Genomic DNA, 24,336 nt, shown 5'->3' on the forward strand with positions numbered 1-24,336 from the left:
CAGTTTGTGTTTATGTGTGTGTAAAACCTTTAGAGGTTTTTATTTTTTATTTGTTTTTTACTAAGATCAGTTTGGATGCCATTTATTTCTTTTCCTTTTTTAATTACTCTGGCTAGAACTTCCAGTACTGTATTGCATAGAAGTGGTGAAGAAGGTATTCTTTTCTTATTCCAAGTCTCAAACAAACTTTTTCAGCCTTTTACTATTGAGTGTGAGGTTAAGTGTGGACTTTTCATATGTGGCCTTTATTATATTGAATTATGTAGTTTCTACATATTCTAGTTTTGGGATTTTTTTCTTCATAAAGAAAGGGTGTTAATTTTGTCCAGGCTCTTTTCTGCATCAATTGAGATGATCATGTGTTTTTAAACCCCCTTCATTTTAACATGGCGTTCTGTTGATTGGTTTTATATTTGAACTATGTTTATATTCCAGGAATAAATATCATGGTATATAACCCTTTTAATATGCTGCTGAATTTGGTTTGCTAGTATTTATTAAGGATTTTGCATCAATAGCATAAGGGAAATTAGCCTGCAGTTGTTTTTTCATTTAGTGCCTTTGTCTAGCTGTGGTACAGGTAATGAATGATTCCTTCATGGAATGTGTTGTGTCCCTCCACTCTGTTTTTGAAATGAGTTTGAGAGGGATTGGTGGTAGTTCTTCTTTAAATATTTGATAGAATTTTATCAGTGAAACTGTCAGTTTCAGGGCTTTTTTATTTGTTAGGAGGTTTTGGCCACTGATTCAATTCCTTAGTAGTACTAGGTCTATTCAGAAGTTCTATTTTTTCATGATTCAGTCTTAGTAAGTTGTTTCTAGGAATTTGTCCATTTAATCTAGTTTATCTAATCTGTTGATTTACAATTGCCCACAATTGCTCTTATAACTCCTCTTTCATTTCCGATTTTAGTAATTTAAGTCTTCTGTTTTTCTTGGTCATTTTCACTAAACACTGGTGAATTTTATGATATTTTTATAAAATCAACTTTTAATTTTGTTATTTTTCTTTCTTGCTTTTTAATTCTGTATTGCATTTATTTCTGCTCTACTCTTTATTGTTTTCCTTCTTGCTTTGTGTTTAGTTTGCGCTTTTCTAGTTTCTTATGATGAAAGGTTAGATTATTAATTTCAGATCTTTTATAATCAGGCATTTACAGTTATAAATTTTACCTGTCAGCACTACTGCATTCACCAGCTATGTGTGTTTTCATTTTTGTTCATCTGAGAGTTTTTTAACTTTCCTTGTGATTTCTTTTTTGACCCATGGTTATTTAGGAGTATGTTGTTTAATATTTACATATTTGTGAATATTCCAAAATTTCTGTTACTGATTTCTAGTTTTATTACACTGTGATCAAGAACATAGTTTCTAACAGTTTTTTAAAATTAATTCAGACTTGTTTTATGGTCTTTTCATGTGCACATAAAAAGAATGTGTGTTCTGCATATAGAGTGTACAGTAACGTCTGTTAGGCCTAGTCAGTGTATAGAGTTACTGAAATATTCTGTTTCCTTGTTCTTCTGTCTAATTGTTCTAATCATTATTATAAGTGGATATTGAAGTCTCCAACTATTGTTGAATTGTCTATTTGTCCCTTTATTTTTAAAGGATATGGGTGCCAGTAGGTGAGGGAGAATGAATGATTGTGTTGGATTACACTCTCTGATAAAAAAGGTGCAGAGGTTGAGCTAAGAATTCATATAACAATGTAAATTCCTAATAACTGTAGGGAAAAAAGCTCAATTTCACTTGTATCCAGGGAAATGCAAAATAAAATGAGACAACTTAAAAATGTAATCTGCAAAATATAAAAATTATTTAGTCTTTTAGTCTTTAACATGTATTTTCAAGCACTGTTGAGAAGTTCTAATTTTTTTGACAACCTTTTTAAAGCTTTTTGGCTTTTCTAAAACTTACATTTTGTTACGTATTCTCCTCATATATATCATCCCACTTCAACAATTAGAAACAAACAAGGCCAGTTTTATATCATCTGCATTTTCTGTAATTTGTCATTAACTATCAGCTGAACCACATAGGAATACTTTATGTGGTTCTATTTTTTGTTGTATCACATTATACAGTAAAGAATATTTGACTTTGTGATGTTATGATTGTTCAGGCTTTAGGTGTTATAGTTTGATTTTTCCCTTATAAAGTGTCTCATCAAATTTTAATTAATAGTTTTTATAGCCATTAATGATTATTGCCTCCATTCACTGTTTCAGTGAGATTGCAAAGTGGCAGGGTATAAGTTAACCATTCCTTCTTTATTTGTTATTGAAATTCTTTTTGGGCGGGGGGCCGTGAATTATGTTTAATTGAAGCATTTTCCTTTGTAGTTCTTAACTAGCTGGTCATCCCACTGCACCACTGTTGATGTTACCTATGGTGTCATAAGGGTGGCAGCTGTCAACATTGAAGGCCACAGACTGGGCAGTACTCAGGATCTCTTTAATGGTTCCAGAGAGTTCTCTAGCTAAAGATCGGTGTCACTTCTAGTCAGGCTATGTTGACAGTCTCATCAAAAGTGATACTTTTCACTGTGCTTAATTTTTTTTCTTTCTGTTTCTTGGTGGTCACCTCAGTCTGGGCCTGGCTCTTCTAATGGTCAATTTCATTGTAATCCTCAGACCTTTCTAATCAAAGCTTGCTTTGGTGGTCATCACCAAACTCTTAAAAAAATATTTATCGAGTGTTTATTACATGCCAGGTACAAGTACAAGCATTTTATTTTTATTATTGTTTATTTTTACAGTAGTCCCAATTTTTCCTTCTTTACCTAGCCCACCACCACCAGCTCTCACAATCCCCACACTGTTGTTCATTTCCCTGGGTCATTCTTACATATTCTTTGACTAGTCCCTTCCCCTTCTTTTCCTCCCTCGCCACATTCCCTCTGGTAGCTGTCAGTCTGTTCTGTGTTTCCGTGTCTCTGATTCTGTTTTACTCATTAGTTTATTTTGTTCATTAGATTCCTCTTGTAAAGGAGATCATATGGTATTTGTCTTTCACCAGCTGGATTATTTCACTTAGCATAATAGTCCCCACTTCCAACCATGCTGTCGCAAAAGTTAGGAATTCCTTCTTTCTTTCTGCTTCCTAGTATTCCATTGTGTAAATGTACCACGGTTTTTTAGTCCACTCATCTACTGACAACACTCAGGCTATTTCCCGCTCTTGGCTATTGTAGATAGCACTGCTGTGAACATAAGGGTGCATGAAATCTTTTGAACTGGTGTTTTGGGATTTTTAGAGCATATTCCCAGCAGTGGAATCACTGGGTCAAAAGGCAGTTCCATTTTTAAGTTTTTGAGGAATTCCATGCTGTTATTCATAGTGGCTACACCAGTCTGCATTCACACCAAAAGTGTAGTAGGGTTCCCTTTTCTCTGCAACCCTAGCAAATGTTTTTTGTTGACTTATTAATGATGGCCATTCTGACTGGTGTGAAGTAGTATCTCATTGTGGTTTTAATTTGCATCTCTCTGATGGCAAGTGATGTTGAGCATCCTTTCATATGTCTGTGGGTCCTCTATATGTATTCCTTGGAGAAGTGCCTGTCCAGGTCCCTTGCCCATTTTTTAATTGGATTGTTTGTCTTCCTGGTGTTAAGTCATGAGTTCTTTATATATTTTGGAGATCAAACCCTTGTCCAGTGTATCATTGGCGAATATGTTCTCCCATACGGCCAGTTCCCTTTTCATTTTGCTGATGGTTTCTTTAGCCACGCAGAAGCTTTTTAATTTGATGTAGTTCCATTTGTTTATTTTTTCCTTTGTTTCCTTTGCCCTCTGAGAAATTTTACTGCCTGTGTTTTCCACTAGGACTTTTATGGTATCACTGTTACTTAACAGCATTTGGGGTCCTGCTGACCTTCACCACCCTTGAGGCAAAGGTTTGGTGATAAAGGAAAGGAGTCTTTATTGAAAAGCTTCGCCATTTTGGAATAAGAGCATTTCACATACATTCGCCACTTAAGCCTATTAATTAAGGCTGAACTCTTTAACTCTTTAGTTATGGCTTTAATCACTTAAATCTATAAATCAAGGATAAACTCTAACACCTGAGTTCTATCATTCACCCTGTTAGTTTTAATTATCTTATTTCTATAGGGTTGGTTTACAAATGAAAACAAAGTAAGATACAAAGCTACTCAATATTTGGAAGACTGGCAGGCTTCTGCTTCCGAGGTCATCCCCTTTAGAACACCCAAAGAATAATAACTCTGCCACCCTCTGCCAGGCCTGCCAGACTCTAGGCTATGCCTGGAGTGTCTTCCCATCTAAAATACTGTCTGTTGGGAAATGCAGGCAGCTGCAGCACGATCATCCAGGCATCCTCGAGGAAGAAAAGAGCCTGAGAGTCAGAGAGAGCCAGGGAGAGCCAGTGCCAGCCCATCCAAGAGCCCTTCTTTTATTTCAGATCTTACTGCCCATAATTCCAAGCGCTCTGTAGGCATTCAGCTTCTCAGTGCATCCACTCCTACACTGTTTACCCTTGTCACAGCAAACTCCTCCAATGGCCCCACCCTACTTCTCCCCAACAATCTGATCAGATCTCACTGAATCAGACAAGAAAAAGGTACAGAAGGCATCCAAATTGGAAAGGAGGAGGTAAAAGACTTAAATAAAAGTCTTTTGAGTTTATTTTGAGTCTATTCTGGCATATGGTATAAGTTAGTGGCCTACTTTCATTTTTTTACAAGTACCAGCCCAGTTCTCCCAACACCATTTATTGAAGAGACTATCTGTATTCCATGTATGCTGGTGTTCCCTTTGTCAAATATTAATAGAGCATAGAGGCATGGGTTGATTTCTGCTTCTCTATTCTGTTCCATTGACCTATGTGTCTGCTCCTATGCCAGTACCAGACTGTTTTGATTACAGTGGCCTTGTACTACAGTTTGATATCATGTATTGTGATTCCTTCAACTTCGTTGTTCTGTCTCTAGATTGCTGAGGCTATTTGGGGTCCCTTTTGGTTCCATATAAATTTTTGAAATATTTGTTCTAGATCTGTGAAATATGCCACTGGAATTTTAATAGGGATTGCGTTGAATTTATAGATTGCTTTGAGTAGTATGGACATTTAATGATGTTATTCTTCCAATCAAAGAACATGATATATGCTTCCATTTATTTGTATCTTCCTCAATTTCTTTCTTCAGTGTTCTATAGTTTTCTGATTACAGGTCTTTAAACTCTTGGTTAAATTTATGCCTAGGTACTTTATTTTTCTAGTGCTGTAGTAGTGGGAATTTTTTTTCTTAGGTTCTCTTTCTGATGACTTGCTGTTGTACAAAAATGCTACCTATTTCTGAATATTAACTTTGTATCCCACCACTTTGCTGAATTCACTTATTAGGTCAAGTAGTTTTTTAGTAGAGACTGTATGGTTTTCTGTACACTATCGTGTCCTCTGCAAATAATGACAGTTTTACCTCTCCCTTTCCAATTTGGGTGCCTTTTATTTCTTTTTCTTGTCCAATTGCTATGGCTAGAACATCCAGTACTATGTTGAATAAGAGTGGTGAAAGCTGACATACTTCTCTTGTTCCTCATCTTAAGGGAAAAGCTTTTAGTTTTTGCCCATTGAGTATGATGATATCAATAGGTTTCTTGTATATGGCCTTTATTATGTGGAGGTATGCTCCCTCTGTACCCACTTTGCTAAGTGTTTCTATCATAAATAGGTGTTGGATTTTATCAAATGTTTTTTCAGCTCCTATTGATACGATCGTGTGATTTTTGTCCTTCATTTTGTTTATGTGGTATATATGTTTACTGATTTGCGAATATTGTACCATCCTTGCATTCCTGGGATAAATCCCATTTGTTAAGTGTGTGATCTTTTTGATGTATTGGTGGATCTGGATTGCCAATATTATGTTGAGGATTTTAGCATCTATGTCCATCAGACATATTGGTCAGCAAACATCTTTCTTTATTGTCTTTCCAGGTTTTGGAATTATGATAATACTGGCCTCCTAAGAAGAGTGTCAGAGTCTTCCCTCTTCCTGAATTTTTTGGAATAGTTTCAGATATATAGGGGTTAGTTCTTCTTTGAATGTTAAATTCACCTGTGAAGCCACCTGGTCCAGGGCTTTTGTGTGCCAGGAGTTTTTTGATTAATGCTTCAATTTTCCTAGTTATTGGTTTATTCAGGCTTTTGGCTGCTTCTTGATTCAGTTTTAGCAGATTGTATGTTTCTAGGAATTTATGCATTTCGCCCAGGCTGTCCACATCTTGGCATGTAGTTCTTCACACTAATTCCTTACAATCTTTTGTATTTCTCTAGTACCAGTTGTTACTTCTCCTCTTTCATTTTTGATTTTATTTATTTGGTTCCATCTCTTTTTGTCTTGATGGGTATGGTTAAAGGTTTATCAGTATTGTTTATCTTTTCAGAGATCCAGCTTCTAGAATCATTGATCCTTTGAATTGTGTTTTAAATCTTTATGTCATTTAATTCTGCTCTGATCCTGATTATTTCCTGCCTTTACTCACTCTGGGCTTTGTTTGTTGTTGTTCCTCTCATTCTTTTAAATGTAGCATTGGGTTATTTATTTGGGGTCTTTATATCTTCTAGGGTAGGCCTGCATTGCCTTGAACTTCCCACTCAGGACTGCCTTTGATGTGTCCCATAGATTTTGGGTTGTTGTGTGTTCATTTTCATTTGTTTTCAGATACTTTTTGATTTCTTCTTTGATCTCATTGTTAACCCATTCATTATTTAATTACATGTTATTCAGTCTCCATGTATTTGAATGTTTTTGAGTTTTTTTTCCTGAGGTGGGTTTCTAGCTTCCAATTATTGTGATCCAAGAAGATGCTTGATTTGATTTCAACTTTCTTGAATTTGTTGAGGTTTGTTTTGTGTCATACCATGTGGTCTATCTTTGATGATAATGTGCATTTGAAAAGAATGTATATTTTGCATCTTTGGCATGAAATGCTCTGTAAATATCGGTGATGTCCATTTAACCTACAGTGTCGTTCAGTGCCGCAATATTCTTGTAGATCTTTTTTTTAAATTTTTTTGAATGATCTGTTGTTGACAGTGGGGTATTAAAATATCCTATGATGACCGTATTGCTGTTGATCTCTTTGTTAAAGTCCTCCAGGATTTCCCTTATATATTTAGGTGCTCCTATATTGGGCGCTTATATGTTTTCAAGGGTTATATCCTCTTGCTGGACTGCTCTATTAGGTAGTCTGTAGTGTCTTTGTCTCTTGTTATGGTCTTGGTTTTGAATTCTTATTTTGTTTGATATAAGTATTGCTACTCCTGCTTTTTTTTCGTGCCCATTTGCTTTGAATATTTTTTTCCATTCCTTCACTTTCTGGCTGTATATGTCTTGTGTTCTGAAGTTGGTCTCTTGTAGACAGCGTATGTGTTGGTTATATTTTCTCACCCATTCAGCTATCCTAAGGCTATTAATGGTTGGTAGGTTATATATTGCCATTTTCCCCTTTGTACCCATGTTCCCCTCTCTCCTTTTCTCTATTTCTACATCTTACAAACAGTCCCTTTAGTATCTCTTGCAATGCTTGTTTGGTGAAGATGTACTCTTTTAGCCTTTTTTGTCTGGGTTGCTCCTTATTTTGCCTTCTCTTTTTAATTGAGAGCCTTGCTGCATAGAGTGGACTTGGTTGCAAGTCTTGCTTTTTAATCACTTGAAATATATCCTACCATTCCTCTTTGGCTTGTGGTTTATCTGTTGAGAAGTTGGCTGATAGCCTTATCAGAGCTCCCTTACATGTTACTAGCTGTTTCTCCCTTGCTACCTTTAAGATTCTCTCTGTCTTTAATTTTTGCCATTTTAATTATGGCATGTCTCTGAGTGGCCTTCATTGGGTTCATCTCAATAGGACCCTCTGTGCTTCTTGAACTAGTGTCACTTTTTTCCTCACCATGTTAGGGAAGTTTTCTGTCATTTTTTTCAAACAGGTTTTCTATCCCTTGCTTATTTTCTTCTCCTTCTGGTATCCCTATGATGTGAATTGTTATGTTCATGTTGTCCTGCACCTCCCTTAAACTATCTTCCTTGTTTTTGAGTCTTTTTCATTTTGTTGCTCTGACTGGGTGTTTTTTTTTTTCCTACCTTGTCTTCCAACTTGCTGATTCAATCCTTTGCTTCCTTTAGCCTGCTTTTAATTCCTTCTAGCATATTCTTCATTTCAGATACTGTATTTTCATTTTCCTCTGGTTCTTAGTCATAGTTTTTATGTCCTTTTTCACACTGATATAGTTCCTACTAAGCTACTTGTAGCTCCCATAAAGTTCCCTGTCTTTCTCACAGTTTCTTGAATACCAGATAGCCATTACTTTGAACTCTATATATAATAAATTGCTTGTCTCAATTTCATTGAGCACTTTTTCTGGGGATGTCTCCTTTCCTTTTGATTGGGGGTTGTTTCTTTGTCTTCCCATTTTAGGTGACTCTTTCTGTTTGTTTCTGCTTATTAGATTGATCTGCTTTGGCTCCTTGTTTTTGTGTGGTGGCCTTCTGTGGTAGGAGACCTGTGAGATGCACTGGTGAAGTTTCCTTGATCTCCTAGACTGCATAAAGGATCCTCTAAGGATGTCCTTTACGCAGTTGCAGGTTTTGGTTGTTGTCTCATTCATTGGCAGGTTCTCCCCTTTGGATGGCTGACTGAGAGTCACAACCCCCACCCTATCTTGTATGCTGTTGTACAGGTGGTACCAGAACAAAACAAAACAACTCAGGAAACAAAACCTACACCAGCAAAAATACCTCCCAGTCACAACTGCAATATCAACAACAAATAACAAAAGGTTAATAAAGGTGGAAGAAGACTAAGAATATTATAAGAAAGAAGAAAGATTATGCTATGTCTAAAAGAAAGAAGAATGATTTTGAGGGGATAGAGGGAAGGGAAATAATACAGAGTAAGGAGTAGAAACCAGCTTAAGAAAGAGAAGGAATAAAATTTAAAAGGAAAATAAGAAAGGGCAAGGGGAAGGCAAAATGGAGTAGGACAGGGAAACAGTAAAGTAAGATATCTGAAATAAAAAAATAGTGAACATTTAGGAATAAAATTGAAGAAATGCAGCAACAACCACAATATCAACAACAAACAAGCAAAGATTAATAAAGATGGAAAGAGAATAGGATATGGTAAGAAAGGGAAAAAGAATGTGAGATGGCTAATGGAAAGAAATGGCTTTGAGAGGGTGGAAGGAGGGGAATGAGTTAAAGTGAATAACAGAAACAAGGTTTAAAAGGGAAAAATATAATTTGAAATGGAAATAGGAAAGGGAAAGAAGGCGGCAAAGTGGAGTAAGAAAAGGGAAGAATAAAGTATGAGATTTGAAATTAAACTAAAATAAATTTTAGAAGTCTGAAATAATAGAAAAATATTGAGGAAAATCAACAAATGTTAAAATGCTGTGGAGAATAAAAGAATAAACAATTAAAAAGAACGATGTGGAATTCATCTCAGCAGAACTGAGTTTTGCCAACTGTCTTCTCCTTCTTGGTCCATCTCCGATAATGTCAGTGGTGTCTCTGTCTAGCTTTAAGCAGCCTTTTCAAAGCTACAAGTGATCCGCAGTCTGTGGCTGTCTCTTTCAGGCTTAGTTCAACCTTGCGATTCCTCCTTGCTGTCTTTTTATGAGCACAAGGCCAGGAGTAGTTCATCTAAGGTCCAACAGCACTGCATGTACCACTTCCACCTGCCTTTAGAAGGGGCTTCTGGTGTGATGAGCAGGGTGTGATCCATGGGTCTCCACTGATTGGCGCTCTTCAGTCCTCAGGAAAGATGGTGGGTGTGGCACACATCTTCTCCTTTGGCACACATCTTGGTCTGTCCCAAATTATATCCAGTAATGTGTAGTTTCTGATGAATTAGCTGTCTGTTTCACCTGAGGGTACAATCTGTGTAAAAAGGTCAGTGCTTTCCTGCTTGGTGCGTTGGCAACCTCTGTATAAGAGCCAAGAGTGGGTGGGGCCCTCTATGTCCCTTGCTGTGCCAGTTTATGATCTCTCAGCTCTGCTGGTTTCAGTGAAATAGAGACTGAGGAACCTGAGTAGCCTGTCAGCATCTGGTAAAATTTGAGGCAGGGTCTTTTTGGAGATCCTCTTTCTTTCCCCTGTGGTTATGTGTTTGGCAGGGGGTTCTTAAATCTCTCCTCACTGCCATGCAGAGTTTTGCAATCCTGCAGTTAGGGGTTGGGCATGCCTTCCTCTTCCCAGAGGTTGGTACTCTGCAGTGTGAGAGGGCCTGCTGGCTGCAAATAGTCTCAGGCGGTCTAGCTCTTCTGTCCATTGCTATCACAGGAGACTCAGACCTGAACTCTCCATTCTGTGCAGCTCCTTACTCACCAGTTGCGCTGGGTGGGACCCCGCAATTCCTTTCTGGTGCAGCTTTATCATCGTCCTGCCCAAATGGATTCAGTGGGAACAAACTGTGTTTTCAGTCTGGTTTCTTTACTGTCAGAGTAGCTGCGTGTGTGCTGCAGTCCCTGCTCGGCAATACATCAGCACCCCTTTTAAAAAGTTTCTATGTGACACCCACACTGCAGCACCAAGTCACTAACTGGTTCTCCATGAACTCTACCTCCCCAAGAAGCAAAAAGTCTCTCTGGGTCAGGGCTGCCCGCAGCCTGGCAGTGCCTCCAACAGTTTAAGGAGGTAGGATATCTCTCTGGAACTCTCTCTCTTGGCCCTACAGCTATGGATGTGTTGCTTGCTGTGTATATGCAACCTGAGTCTCCCAAACTCTGTATATCCTCCCTAGTCTCTCTAGATTAGAGCTGGGGGTTCCCTCTGTGGGACCTAAGCCCCCCATTCCAGGAAAAGAGGAATCAACTAAGCTGCATTTTCTCTGTGGTCTCTCTTCTGCTGCAGATGTGTCATGTAGATTATTTCCCCTTCAACTTATAAAATCTCTTACTGGATGGTGCAAAGCATCCTTGTACTCCTTCGCTTCAAAAATTCATATCAGCTGAAATTCTGTTGATTGTTCAAGTCAGTTGTCAGAAGATCAGCTGAAAATCCATTCTGGGGGTGGGGGACATGAGCAAGTAGGCCCAGGTTCCACCTACTCAGCCTCCATCTTCCTGTCATCACAAAACTTCTTTGAAAACAGACCCAGAGGGTCCATCCTGGGGGCCAAGGTAGACAATGTACTGACTTCCCCAGCAGCGTGCCTCAGGTATGCAACTTTGATTTCTTTGGGATTGAACTTCAGCAGCATGGATCAAAGTTCTCATTGTGGAGACAGCTTGTATTTGATTAACCTGTTAGGGACAGTTGAAGAAAGTTGCACCTAAGCCTCCTCCAAGCCGAAACTGAAAGTCATTGAAATTCTTGAACTTTCCCTAATCAGGTATTTGGTTACCCTAAGATATAGAAGAGCAAAATAAATGCTTCCTTTTTTTCCTCCTCATTTACCAGTTTTCAGAACAATGACTTCATTTTCTAACATCCTCCAAAGATGAATGGATTTACAAATTTGAACAGTCATTGCCCAGTGGGAGTTCCTTCAGGGTGACTCCTGAATCCTCTTCATACAACTGTAGCATCTTTGCTTTTGGCAAGGTACTGTATTTTGCCATGTATAATGTGCTCCCATGTATAGTGTGTACCCATGCTTGTGGCCCAAACTTTCAGGAAAAAAACCCTATCGCTTCTTTTTATTTATTTATTTATTTATTTATTTATTTGCATTTAGAAGCCAGTAATCATATTCCAGGGGTTATTTTGCATACAGATATCGTTACTGATTTCTAGAGTTAATAGTTTTAATGCACAGGCATAAATAAAAATTAAAAACATTTATATAGATACAGAATTAGTACTACCCATGTATAATGTGCATCCTTATTTTTCCCTCAAAAATTTGGGCATAAAGTATGCATTATACACGGCAAAATATGCTAAGTTCCAGGAGCACGTGTGTGTGTCTATTTTGCCCCCGACCTGGAATCAGCTATTTGTCCACAGAGTCCCATTTTCTTTTAGTGAGAAATGATATTTCAAGACCACAGTCTGGGCCCTGGGGGTGCTCACTTTTTTTTTAGGGTGCTTATTTTTTCTAGGACTTTTCAATGGGTAAAACTGGGAAACCCTAACTTTTTCTTTAAGTCAATATATAATCATAATATGTATTGATATTTATAGACCAAATTTAGGATTTCAAATTTTTACCTTGATTTTATGTTTGTCTTTTTCTCTTACAATGAAAATATGCTTACATAGCATAGTAACTTATTAATATTTACTGTATTCTCCTACAGTAGTTCCCCTTTATTCATGGGGAATACATTATGAGACCCCAGTGGATTTCTGAAACTGCGGATACTACCTAATCTACATATACTGTGTTTTCCTCTAAATAATAAAGTTTAATTAAATTAGGCAGAGTAAGAGATTAACAACCATAATTTACTACCAAAACACAGATTTGCCTACCTGTCACAGTGAAAGCCAAACTCATGTGACAGGTGCTGGTGCAAAAGGAAAGAGGTTCATTCAGGTACCAAGACTTTGAAGAACGAAGAATGGTAGGTTCTGTGGACCTGTCTCAAAGACCATTTCTCCTTCCTGCTCAAGCCTGGTTCTTATAGAGATGGGGTAGAGAGAGTTATTTTTCTATCCAGTTTTCTTGCTAGCCTTTGGCATGCTCAAGCCCTATCCATTCATTCATCTTTCTAGCTTTTAGGACATTCAAGTTCTGTCCATTTATCTTTCTAGTTTTTGGCATGCTCAGGCCCTGTTCATTCATCTTTCTAGATCTGGGTTGGGGGAGGTGGATCCAGTCCATTCTTTTTTCTAGGTTTTGGAGAGCTCAGTGTAAGAACCTCCCCCTGCACCATCTTGGCCAATGGGGGAGACGACTAGGTGCTCCTTGACTGTCAAGGGTTTCAGGGTCAGTGGGAGACAGGGGCTGCTGGACCCTGCACAGGGGAGAGCTGGTACCCGGGTTCTCTGCTCAGCGCCCACTGGGCCCTTTCCCTCCAAACTGACCAGCCGGCTGCCCTCTGTCTGTGGTAATAAACTGTTAATAAAACAGAATAATTATAACAATATACTGTAATGAAAGTTATGTAAATGTGGTCTCTTTGATAATTGATCTGATAACTGATATGGCTACTAAGTGATTAATGGGCAGGTAGTGTTATGGATACACTGGAGGAGGATGAGTCAGCTCAGGGGTTTAGCTTCCACCTCTGTTGCCTTTACTCCATTTCCTTCATTCTGTATGTAACTACTTTTCATTGGATGCTTATTTTTTCTTCCATCTTGTGTTTTGTTTTTAAATACAAGCACATATATGTGTGTGCAGAGGTATTCATATTCCTTCATCTTTCTTAAATTAAAACTACTGCACATGTCACAGTACTTTGTACTTTGTTTTTTAGTGGGTATCATATCCAGGGCATTATCCAAAGCAATATGTAGAGATCTCCTTTTTACTGGTGTATAATATACAAGTGTTTGACTTTATTGTACTTAACTGAATGAATAGTCCCCCTCCCACCCCTTTTTTTGGCTAGTATAGTGTTGCTCTAGCCTTGTGCATATGACACATCATATTTTTGTCATTTCTTCCTTTGGGACAAATCCTAAAGTAGGATTATTACTTCAGAGGATAAATTTGTAAGTAATCTTGCTAGATGTTTCCTCATTGTACCATTTTTTATTCCCATTAGCAGTATAAGAGCATATTGTCAAACTTTGGAATTGTCATTCTTTTGTCAAAATCGTACGTGAATATATCTTAATTTTGCATTTTTCTTATTAAGAATGTAGTTGTTGAAGGGCAGCTTTGATGTCTTATTCCGTGAACTGTTTGTTCATATCTCTTATCCATCTTTCTATGGGTTGTTAGCCTTTTTATTTATTTTTAAAGAAGCATTTTATGTTAGAGATTAGTTGATTAGCTGACATAATAATTTGAAGTATTTTTTCACCCAGTTGTACAGTTTTTTTATAACTGGTTCTTATTGTACAATTTAAATAATTTTAAAATTATGATTTATAATTTATAATTTAAAATATGATAATTTTTGGCTCTGCAATTCCTCTTCTAGGAATTTATCATAAAATGCTGTTCAGTCATATATATAAAAGGATATTAATTGTTCCAACACTTCCACTCCTAGTTATATAGTCAAGGGAATTGGAAACATATCTTCTTCGAAGAACTTGTACACCAATGTTTATAGCAGCATTGTTTACAATAGTCAAAGGTAGAAACAATCTAAGTGCCTATAAACTGATGAATGAATAAAGAAAATGCAGTATATTTAAACAATGCAATTTTATTTGGCCATAAAATTGAATGGCGAACATGGATGAACCTTGAAAATATTATGCTGGAAAAAAGAAGCAAAACACAATAGGCCATATGTTGTATGATTCCATTTATGAATTCCATTCATATATGATTCCAGAATAGGCAAACCCAGAGAAACAAAAAGTAGATGAGTGATTGTCAGGGGCTGTGCTGAGGGAAGAGTGGGGGTGACTGCTAGTGGGTACAGGATTTTTCTGGCGGGATAAAGAGAGTATTCTGGAATTAGATAGTGGTAATAGTTTTATAACTTTGTAAATATACTAAAAACTACTGAATTGTACACTTGAAAATGGCGAATCTTATGGAATGTGAATTATATCTCAAAAAAAATAAAATATGTGCACCATTAATCTAGTCATGAGAGAACATTAGACAAATTCAAATTGAAGGACATTTTACAAAATAACTGGTAAGAGTAGGTATCAAGATCATGAAAATAAAAAGTAAAAGTTTTAAGAACTATTTTCAGATCAGGAGAACTCAAGGAAACATGAGAACTAAACGGAGCATGAAGTCCTGGATTAGGTTCTAAACTAGAAAAAGGTAAAAAAAAAAAAAAAAAAAAGAAAAGAAAAAAGAAAGATAGTGGGAAATGGAATAATTCAGATGAAACATGTAAATTAGCTAAAGTAGTTAAGCAATGTTAATTTCCAGGTTTGGAAAATTGTACCATAATTATATAAGATGATAACATTTGGGGAAGATGGTAAATGGTATACAGGAATTCTGCACTGATTTGGTAACTTTTCTGTAGGTTTAAAAATGTCGAAACAAAAAGTTTAAAAATTATTAATTGCAACAACATTAAAAAAATGAAAACTCTGTAAACATTCATCAGTAGTGGAATGCTTACCTCTTGCACATTAATGTTTCTCTCCCTCTCTTTCTCCCTCCGTTCCCCTCTCTCTAAAAATAAATAAAGTAAAATATCAAAAAGTTTTAAAACATTTAAAATAAAATATTTGATAAAATGCTAAAAAATAAAATATCAAAAAATGTTTTAAAACATTGAAAATGTTTAATAAAACATTGAAAGTACATAAAATCTTTAAAAAGAATAGTATTCATAAAACATTACTTGTATTTTATTTTATTTATTTTTAGAGAGAGGGGAAGGGAGGGAGAAAGAGAGGGAGAGAAACAGCAATGTGTGGTTGCCTCTCACACACCCCTTACTGGGGACCTGGCCCGCAACCCAGGCAAGTACTCTGACTGGGAATCAAACTGGCGACTAGCAGGCTGGTGCTCAGTCCACTGAGCCACACCAGCTAGGGCTACATATTATTCTTTAATCTCACAAGTATTTTATTGAGTTATGTTTGGACTGAGGGATGAAATTGGAGAGCTACAAAAGGAACTTCAAAATAGTCTTAAGAGTGTAAACTCTTAAGGGCATAAGAAGCTACTTCAAAAATCAGCGGCTTAAAGCAGCAACCATGCATGACAATTTTGGGGGTTAGCAGTTTGGGGAACGCGCAGTTGGAGGTTCTTCACTAGATTAGAGTGCAGTTACACTTCTGCAGTCATCTGCAGGCTTAATTTTAGTCGGATGACTTAAGACAGCCTTGATCTTATGTCAGGAAGTTGGTGATGGCTGTTCACTGATTGGTCTAAGGGGCATCATTTGGGAGGGCTTCAAATGCTCTCATCCCCCTGTGGCAAGAAGGGATTTCTCCACTTGGTCTTGAAGGCCCCTGGAGGCCTAGGTTTAACTGCATGTTGTCACTTCACCTGACATCTGTTTGTTAAGCCAGACCCAATCCAGGAAATTGGAAAAATAGACTCTACCTATTGATGGAATCGGTAGCACAGTCACGTTGCAAAAATGTTGTGTATGCAGGAATAGAGGAATTTGTGGCTCATTTTTTGCAGTTTTGTGCAGGAGTGATAGGAGGAAATTTGTATTTTAGAATGAACAGCCTGAGTATAGTGTCAAGAAAGATTTGAAAGGAGGCAGGGAAGAGGAATCAAGGCAGGATGAAGAAGCCATTGTAGTTATTTATGGAAGAGATGATGATGCGTGTAAAGGCATCATGACACACTATCTCTTAAGTGTCTCAAGGTGTTCCATACTGATTTATTAAAGGACAAAATAAAGAGGGGATACATTGAACTGATTGAGAGAGGCTGTACTAGATCAGTCTCAACTGGAAATAATTGGCTAAGTTTTGATAAAGGCTTTCTAATTAGCTCAGATAATTTAAAGGAGACACCTGTGACACTGTTTTTCTCAGCTCCTGGCCACCAGGAACTTAGAAAGAATTGAAAGTAAGGAAGATTTATTTTTTTTACCTTATATCCAGTTGCCCATACAAAGTTACCACCATACCCAGGCCTGCCTGCTCCTTTTTTCTCATATACCACTGTTATTGTCTGGGGATGCGTGATAGTTCAATTTAAAGTAATTTATGTAGAGAGGAGAGTAATAATGTAATGTTTGCATTTTAGAAGAGAGGTTTGTTAATTTTTTTAAAACTATGTGTGAACAAAAAGGTGGGTTGTCTAGTTTTTTGCAAGGTGTTGAAAATAATAGCATGAAAATATGTGCACACAGAATAAAGTATGTTTTAAAATAGCCTAATAGCCACATGGGTCTCTATCCCAATGGTCCCCATACATAAACCTTCATTTTCTGGGAAAGAGCACCAAACCATCAAAACTGCAAAGGAAAAATAGGGTAGTCTTCCTATTCTTTCTACTTGCAGCTGTTTTTCAGTTTTTTTTGAGATTCTTGTATGCATGATGCTTGATAAATAAAACAAATGATTGGAGAAGAATAGGCTATTTGTTGACGCTCACCCTGTTTGTTGACTGGAAGCAGTTGTTTTGCAGTAGAGGGTGCATTACTATAAGAATTTTCAACAGTTATTTATTTTTTAAAATTAATTTTTTGCCACCCCTGAAGAAGATTACTTTTGTTATCATCTCATACCCAGTCCGTTTTCACATTTTCATGATTGATTAAAAATTGTCTCACTTCAGTTTATTTGAGTCCAAACCCAAAGTCTACATATTTCTTAATTTTTTTTAAGTCTATATACTAACATAGTTCTTTCCCCTTTTTTTAACTTACCTATTCTGTACCATTTCTTTGTTGAAGAAACTGGGTCACTTATTTCAGTTTTTTCCTACATTCTGGGTTTTGCTCTTTAAACGACAAGAGAAAAGACATTAATTTGATTGTATGACTCTTGTCTTCCTGCATTTAGTTTTGTCTTTTATAACATTGAGATTTTTCAGGAGAACAGGCCAGTTGTCTTGTTGAGTGTCCCACAGTCTGGATTTATCTGATCATTTTGTCCTGATTAGATTCTAGTTCAATCATGCAGATGTAATTTTACCTTTTGAAGACTTAAAAATATAAGCATAGAAATAGTATGTGTTTTGCAAAGTCTTTGTAAGCTCACTTCCAGTTGTACCAAGTGCTAGCAAAGCCCCTGATCGTGTCATAAGTGTTGTCAGAGTCAAAGAACATTAAATTCAGAGGAAATTTAGATTCCATCTCCAGAAGTCACAACTGCAAAAGACTAGCAGAATAGGCATAGTCTTAAAAGAGAAACAAAGTTTTGACACTTACAGTTCTGGAGTATGTTTTCAGATTTGACCTAATCTTTATTATTTTTCCTCCAACCATTAATTTAGATCATCTATGCTTCCCTGAAGCTTTTGAGCACAGAACTCTAAAGCCTACCCATCCTTATAGCTAGAGAAGCTCAGGCTTAGAGTGGCCAAGTTGCTGAGAAACACGTAATTATTAAGAGAATACTTAGGTCCTGGAACCTCAGTCTCTTGAAGACTCAGTTGATTTTTTTTTTACCAAAACTCCAGTGATTTGTATTGACGGGATGAGTAAAAAGTCTGTAATCTTGATTCTGTAATTAGGGAAGGTGAAAGAATCAGGGATACTGCAGAATGAAGTTTCATCCTGAAGATAGTTTCAAAATTTATACTCTGTGTGTGTGTGTGTGTGTGTGTGTGAGAGAGAGAGAGAGAGAGAGATAAAGAGAGACAGAGAGAGACATAGAAACCCCATTTTAAGATAATAGATATTAAAAATCACTTTACTTTTTTTCATAATAACTTTCTTCATTTTTTAGCTACAAGGCTTTGGCCGACCAAGTGTGTACCATGCTGCTATTGTAATCTTCCTTGAATTCTTTGCATGGGGCCTATTGACAACTCCAATGTTAACTGTAAGTATTGCTGAACTGGGCCCTTGTCTATAAGAGCAAAAGAGAAGTGCTTAAGCATATATTCACAGGACCATAAATCTAAATGTGTTAGAGAGTAGTTCTTGACAACAGGTTAAGACAGTTTATTCTATTGGGTTGTTTCCACTGTGTAGATGGAACCACCTGCAACAAAAGACCTGGGCTGCTTGTAAATATTCCTGGGTAGCAAGACACTCCCACTGAACTACTCTTGGTTCAGAATGAATAAACTATGTATTTTAAAAGATAGTTAAAATGGCTTAGAGGAAAGTATCGCAAAGTTTTGTTGAAGTTTATCAATTACTTTATATGGACGTGATGGCTTTTGACTTAAGAACATAGTAAATGGGAGATTGGTAAGTATCTGGTAACAATGAATGTGATAATAGTAAGAATGTCCAAATTTCTATTTTTGGTAGCTTACCCACAGCCATATATATTTGTTTATTTTAATCCTCACTGGAGAATATGTTTATTGATTTTAGAGAGAGAAAGAAAGAGAAACATTGATGTGAGAGAAACATTGATTGGTTGCCTCCCATACACATCCCAACTGGGGATTGAACCCACAACCTAAGTATGTGCCCTGACCAGGAATTGAACCCACACTGTTTTGTTGTATGGGAGAACGCTCCAACCAACTTAGCCACTTGGCCAGGGTTGTAGTCATATCTTTGCAGAAGCTGTGTTGAATTACTTAGAATTTAGATGTTTGATGTGCGGTTAGAGGAAAGAGAGATGCTAAGAAAAGATTGGGTTATAGATTTTAGGTGCCTAGTAACTGTTTAACACTTTTTTAATAAAGATATTTTGAAATTGGCCTTAAATTTCAGTTATCTTAATTGCTCTTGAAAAATCATTAGAAGTTAACTTCCTTCCCAGTCACCATTTCGCCTTACCCAAGAAAATCCTTTTGGATACAAATAACCTTTGTTTCCAGTTGGGTTTGGAAAATAGAGAACTTAGGAAGGTGCCTATTAGCTTTATGTAAGACTTTGCTGTACACTTTTAAAAGTTTTTAATTCTTGTGGCACATTTAAAATACAATATGATTAATTAAAATTACAACTTGGGTGGAATGGTCAGTTGAAAAAGTTGCTGGTGTGTTTTATCCTGTTTTATTCTTTCTCATTGCATTACTTTTTTCTTCATAATGCTTTACCATGGAAGGTAACTGGTTATTAGTTAATGGAAACGAGTAGTCCTCATTTTAAGTTTCATGAGATTTTGCCTGCTGTGCTCATCACTGTTTGCCTGGAACACAGTTGGTACTCAATATGTATTTTCTTTAAATATATGTGTTGCAGGTACACAAATGTATATGTCCCGGAGTGATTGTTTCTTCAACACATATTTTTAGTATGAATATAGACACATTAGTCCACTTATTTTAAGAAGGTGTGTTATTTAATTTTTTGTCCTAGTTCTCTTTTTCCTCCAGCTTTTCTAGGTTACAAAGCTAAGAGTTTCAAAATAGTATTTTTCTGATGAAACCAGTTGCTTATAATCTGTTGTGGTCGTTCAGCCAGTTCCTCAATGCAGAAGTAATCCCGTAATCATTCTTTATTTGGTAAAAATTCAAATTGAATTGAAGAATGCTTTAATATTTTTGATACCCTGTCAGAAATTCTGCAACCTCCTTTTTGACTCTAGCTGTTTTGACTCTAGACCAGATTGTCAGATCCCTTTTAATTTTAATTAAACTAGTTCATTTTAATATGCCCCAGGGACTGATGCACCTTCCTTCTTCATGTCCACAGCAGATAACTTTTCTTTTGTGTCTCTGTTAGACCCAGGCAGCCAGCTAAAATGCTGCTGTCCTCTCTCTTCCCAGTTTCTAAGCAATGCTGCTGCTTGCAAGAATTTGGCTAAAATGAGCATTTATTTGTGAGCAGCACAGAGTTACTAGCGTTGCTTTGACACTCTGTAGTGTCATAGAAGTGTTGCTGAGTTAATAGATGTGCTTATTCTTATTTTCTAAGCTCTTGATGTTGCTAAATTAAGTCAAATGCCCTTTACTTTTCTACCTTCCTCAACCTTTATACCAAAGTTTTCTAATAACTCTTTTGTTGTTGTTTGTTCGTTCATTTTTTTAACGCAGGGGAATTGTTCGTCTCCCTCTTTTGAAAAAAAAGGTTTTTTCTGGCATATCCATTTCACTTCCTGCCTTTTCTGGTTGGACAAAGAGTAATAACGTTAGATTGTTTGATAAGGAAAGGAAAAAAGTAAGGTTTATCTCATTACAGCTGGATTCATTTATCCTATCCTTTATGTTGTGGTTTACTATTGAAGATTTCCAGTTCTTGGCATCCTAAATCTGTCACCTGCCATGGTTAAACTCTCGGTGGTGGTGGTTCATGTGTGTTCTTTGCTTTTTTTTTTTTTAAACTTGCTGTCCATATAGCTAGTGGACAGCACTCTGTCCTGTTTCCATCAAGGTGAGAAAAAGTTTTGAGATCAGGATTTGAAGATAAAGGAACAGTATGTACATTTTAATATTTTGTTCAATTTGACTATCTCTACATTTAGCACTCATTAGAACCCTCTTGTTTGAAATAGTGTACAACAATTTACCTTGTTTTAATAATTTTCTCTGTGAGATTTGTTTCCTGTGTATGAGATTTCTAGCCATGTCCTGGATTACAACGTTAGTTTGTTAATTAAGTACCATCAGAAAAGTGTCCATCCGTAAAACACTGAAGCAGATTTGTAAAATTGATCTCACACAGTAGCCTTACCTTTTAGTAGTAGTAGTTTGTACAAGAAAATGAAATGCCTGAAATTCTACCCTCACGTCAAAAGCACATCCTCTAGAGAGACTCATCTTATTTTAATGAAAATAAAGTACCTGTAATCTGATTAAACTAATTTAAATGTCTTCAGATATGTTTAAATAGAGCACTTATTTCACTAAAGATATACTTTCATTTTTGTAGTTTGCAGATTTTCTTTTGCAAGTGACCTTCCTGAAATCCTGCTAGAGATTCTGGAACCCAGTATTTGCGACTATACTGTCCTCTTTGTATGGTGATCTAATAATTCAGAGAATGCTCATTAAACAGTTTACTGACATACTCATATTCCTATTTTATCCCTTCTTCCCTACAGTCACAATATGTACTCATTTACAACAAACATATATTCTATCTCGTCAGCCTATTATATGCTCTGCATTTTTTTCACTTCATTAGTGTGTCCTCTTGGGAATTGTGGTGGGTGGGGGGTGGGTTAGACTATTTGCCAGATATTTTTTAGCTTAAGACAAAGGCACTTCATTGGGTGATTTGCTCTTTACATGAAAAGGAAGTAAAGTTCTAACTACAGTGACATAGAGACTGTCTTGCTTTCTGGAATCAAGATATTCCAGGCTCATCTTAAGGTTTTGACGGTTTTTTTAATGGTGTTTTTACAATGTAGCAGAACCTGCCCTCTGTGTGCTTTTTAATTACTAAAATGAGATAAGTAGCACTCACTAAAAGTATCTGTAACTAATGTTCACAATGTGTTAAATCTTTGCTTTTTCTTGCACAGCTTACTATTAATGATATAGTAAGCATTAAGTAAGTGGATAAAATGACATTTGCTTGGCATTTATTTCAGTTCTGTTTTTATGTGTTGTATTGTCACTGGGTGGGGACCAGGCCCAGAGCAGATCTGCCTCCAGCCAAGCCAGTAGTGTGTGGGTCTTGAATTAATGCAGGAAAGATTTCATAACACAAGTCCACGTGATTTTGAGAGTACGTTTATTAAAGCTTGGGAACAAAGGAAGGACTTATGGTAGAAGCAGCAACAGGACAGAGCCTAGGCAGTGCTCTGCTTTAGCTCTCTAGAAGTTTTATGGGAAAGGAGTGAGCCAAGGTGGACTGCTGTTAGCTCACTGGGGAGTGAAGGTCACAGAGACAGAAGTGAACCAGGGTGGGGCTGCTGTTAACTCACTGGAAGGTCAGAGAAAAGGGAGGATCTGGAGACAGGTTCAGGGGGTAAAGCCCAAGATGAGCTGCCACTGCCCGTCGTTCCCCTGGTTATAAGTTTTATGGGGATTCTTAGAGTTTAGGAGAAAGAAAGTAAAAATAAATATTCATACTTAGGAAAAGGCGTGGGCATGCTCCAGAAAGAACCTGCACTGGTATCCTTTGTCTTGAGGGTTTCTGTCTCTCCTGTGGGCGAGGATCTTAGGGGAGGGTTTAAGCAGAATATTCATCAGTTTAGGTGGGTGTCTTTTTTTTTAAATTTTTTTCTTTTATTGTCATTCTAGTGTGTTTTTAATATGCTGGCACATCAAAGTGAGCATGTAGGAGAGTTTGGTATTATTCCCTGGTTAGCTCCACTGTTTTACTTTTAACTTGGGTCTGTCTGGCTATAATCAGGTTTTTGTTGTTCCCCTGACATCATGAGTCTTGGTTTTGGTTGGCTCAAATGGCATTGATTGGATCTCTGTTCTCTATTTCCTCAACCAGGGTGATTTGAGCTATGTATTCTCTGGTTAAGGAAGAGGATCAACCATTTGTTTCAAGTGTCCTTGATCAGGGAAGACAAGGTCTGATAATTCACCTGTAAATAGTTTAAGTTATTTGGCTTGATAAAATATTTTGTGTTAAATTATTTTTTCTCAGTTTCCACATTCCACTTGCCCAGGAATTTTTCTGTCTTCTTACTATCCTGCCTCAGTATTTTGTAGTCTGTATATCAATAAACTTGTGAATGCTTAAGAAAAGACAGTGCTGACTTAATATAATTATTAGAGAAGTTGACACAGAAATATAAGATAGCCATTGGTGGATCTGCTTGTCTTAAAATTTGATATATAAAATGTTTGGAGCTCATTCTTATTTTTTAATAGATTTTTCAGCGCTTTTAATACATTATTATATTGCTTTCTGGCATCCATTATATATGATAGAAAGTCAGCTGTTAATAAGTATTGTTTTCCTTATGTCAGGGTTGTGCAAATTGTGGTACATAGGCCTAATCTAGCCTACTGCATGTTTTTATGTAGTCTGTGCACTAAGAATAGTTTTTACATCTTTAGGAAAAAGTCATAAGAAATATTTGGTGTTACATGAAAACTGTATGAAATTCACAGTGAGTATCCATACATAAAATTTTGTTGGACCACAGTAATCAGTAATACCTATTGAATGTGGGTGCTTTTGTGCTACACTGTCAGAGTTGAGTAGTTGCAACACAGGCCATGTACCCTAAAATGTTTTCCATGTGCTGCCATGTGTCCCTTCACTGAATAAGTTCATCAGTTTGGCTCTACATGGTAGTTCATTTTTTTTCCTTGCTGCTTTAGAGATTTTTTCTTTGTTTTTCAATAATTATGACTATGCTGTAGTGTGTCTAAGTGTGAATCTCTTTGTGTTAGTTTTACTTGGGGTTTGTTTAGCGTCTGGGGTCTGTACATTAACATTTTTTTAATATCTTAAAAGTTTGGGAAGTTTGAGGCCATTATTTTTTAAAATATTTTTGCTACCCCGTATCTGCTTTCCTTTTGGGACTTTCATTATGCATGTGTTGTTACACTTGATAATGTTTCACAGGTCTCTCAGGTGAAGTTCATAAATTCTTTTTTTCAAAAAATTACTGTAGGACTTTGACTTTTGGCATGACAGTATAAAGAGGTCAACTTATTCTGTCCAATAAAGCTGGACAAAACAGTCAAAAACAACCATTTCGGTACTCTGGAATTCAACCAAATACAGAAAACAAAGTGAGAAGCATTTATTCATTAAGCTGTTGAACTTCAGGCCAGAACAGTGAGTTTGTAGTTCTGAACTATATACTTTTG

At 36.7% G+C, this 24,336-nt stretch overlaps 1 protein-coding gene across 3 annotated transcripts in view; it reads left to right on the top strand.

Annotated features, from left to right (window-relative positions):
* The window catches only part of MFSD14B (major facilitator superfamily domain containing 14B), a 133,837-nt gene that overhangs the window by 15,705 nt on the left and 93,796 nt on the right, over positions 1-24,336 (top strand). For 2 of the 3 annotated variants that reach the window (XM_054587996.1, XM_054587997.1), the window contains exon 2: positions 18,432-18,527. The exons of the other annotated variant lie outside the window; for it this stretch is intronic. In XM_054587996.1, the coding sequence (XP_054443971.1) occupies positions 18,432-18,527 (96 nt within the window). The remainder of the gene's footprint in view (positions 1-18,431; positions 18,528-24,336) is intronic. 3 annotated transcript variants of the gene reach the window in all.

This window comes from Pteronotus mesoamericanus, unplaced genomic scaffold, assembly GCF_021234165.1.
Source record: "Pteronotus mesoamericanus isolate MK-2021 breed Mesoamerican mustached bat unplaced genomic scaffold, CSHL_Meso_final scaffold_125, whole genome shotgun sequence".
Classification (NCBI taxonomy): Eukaryota; Metazoa; Chordata; class Mammalia; order Chiroptera; family Mormoopidae; genus Pteronotus; species Pteronotus mesoamericanus.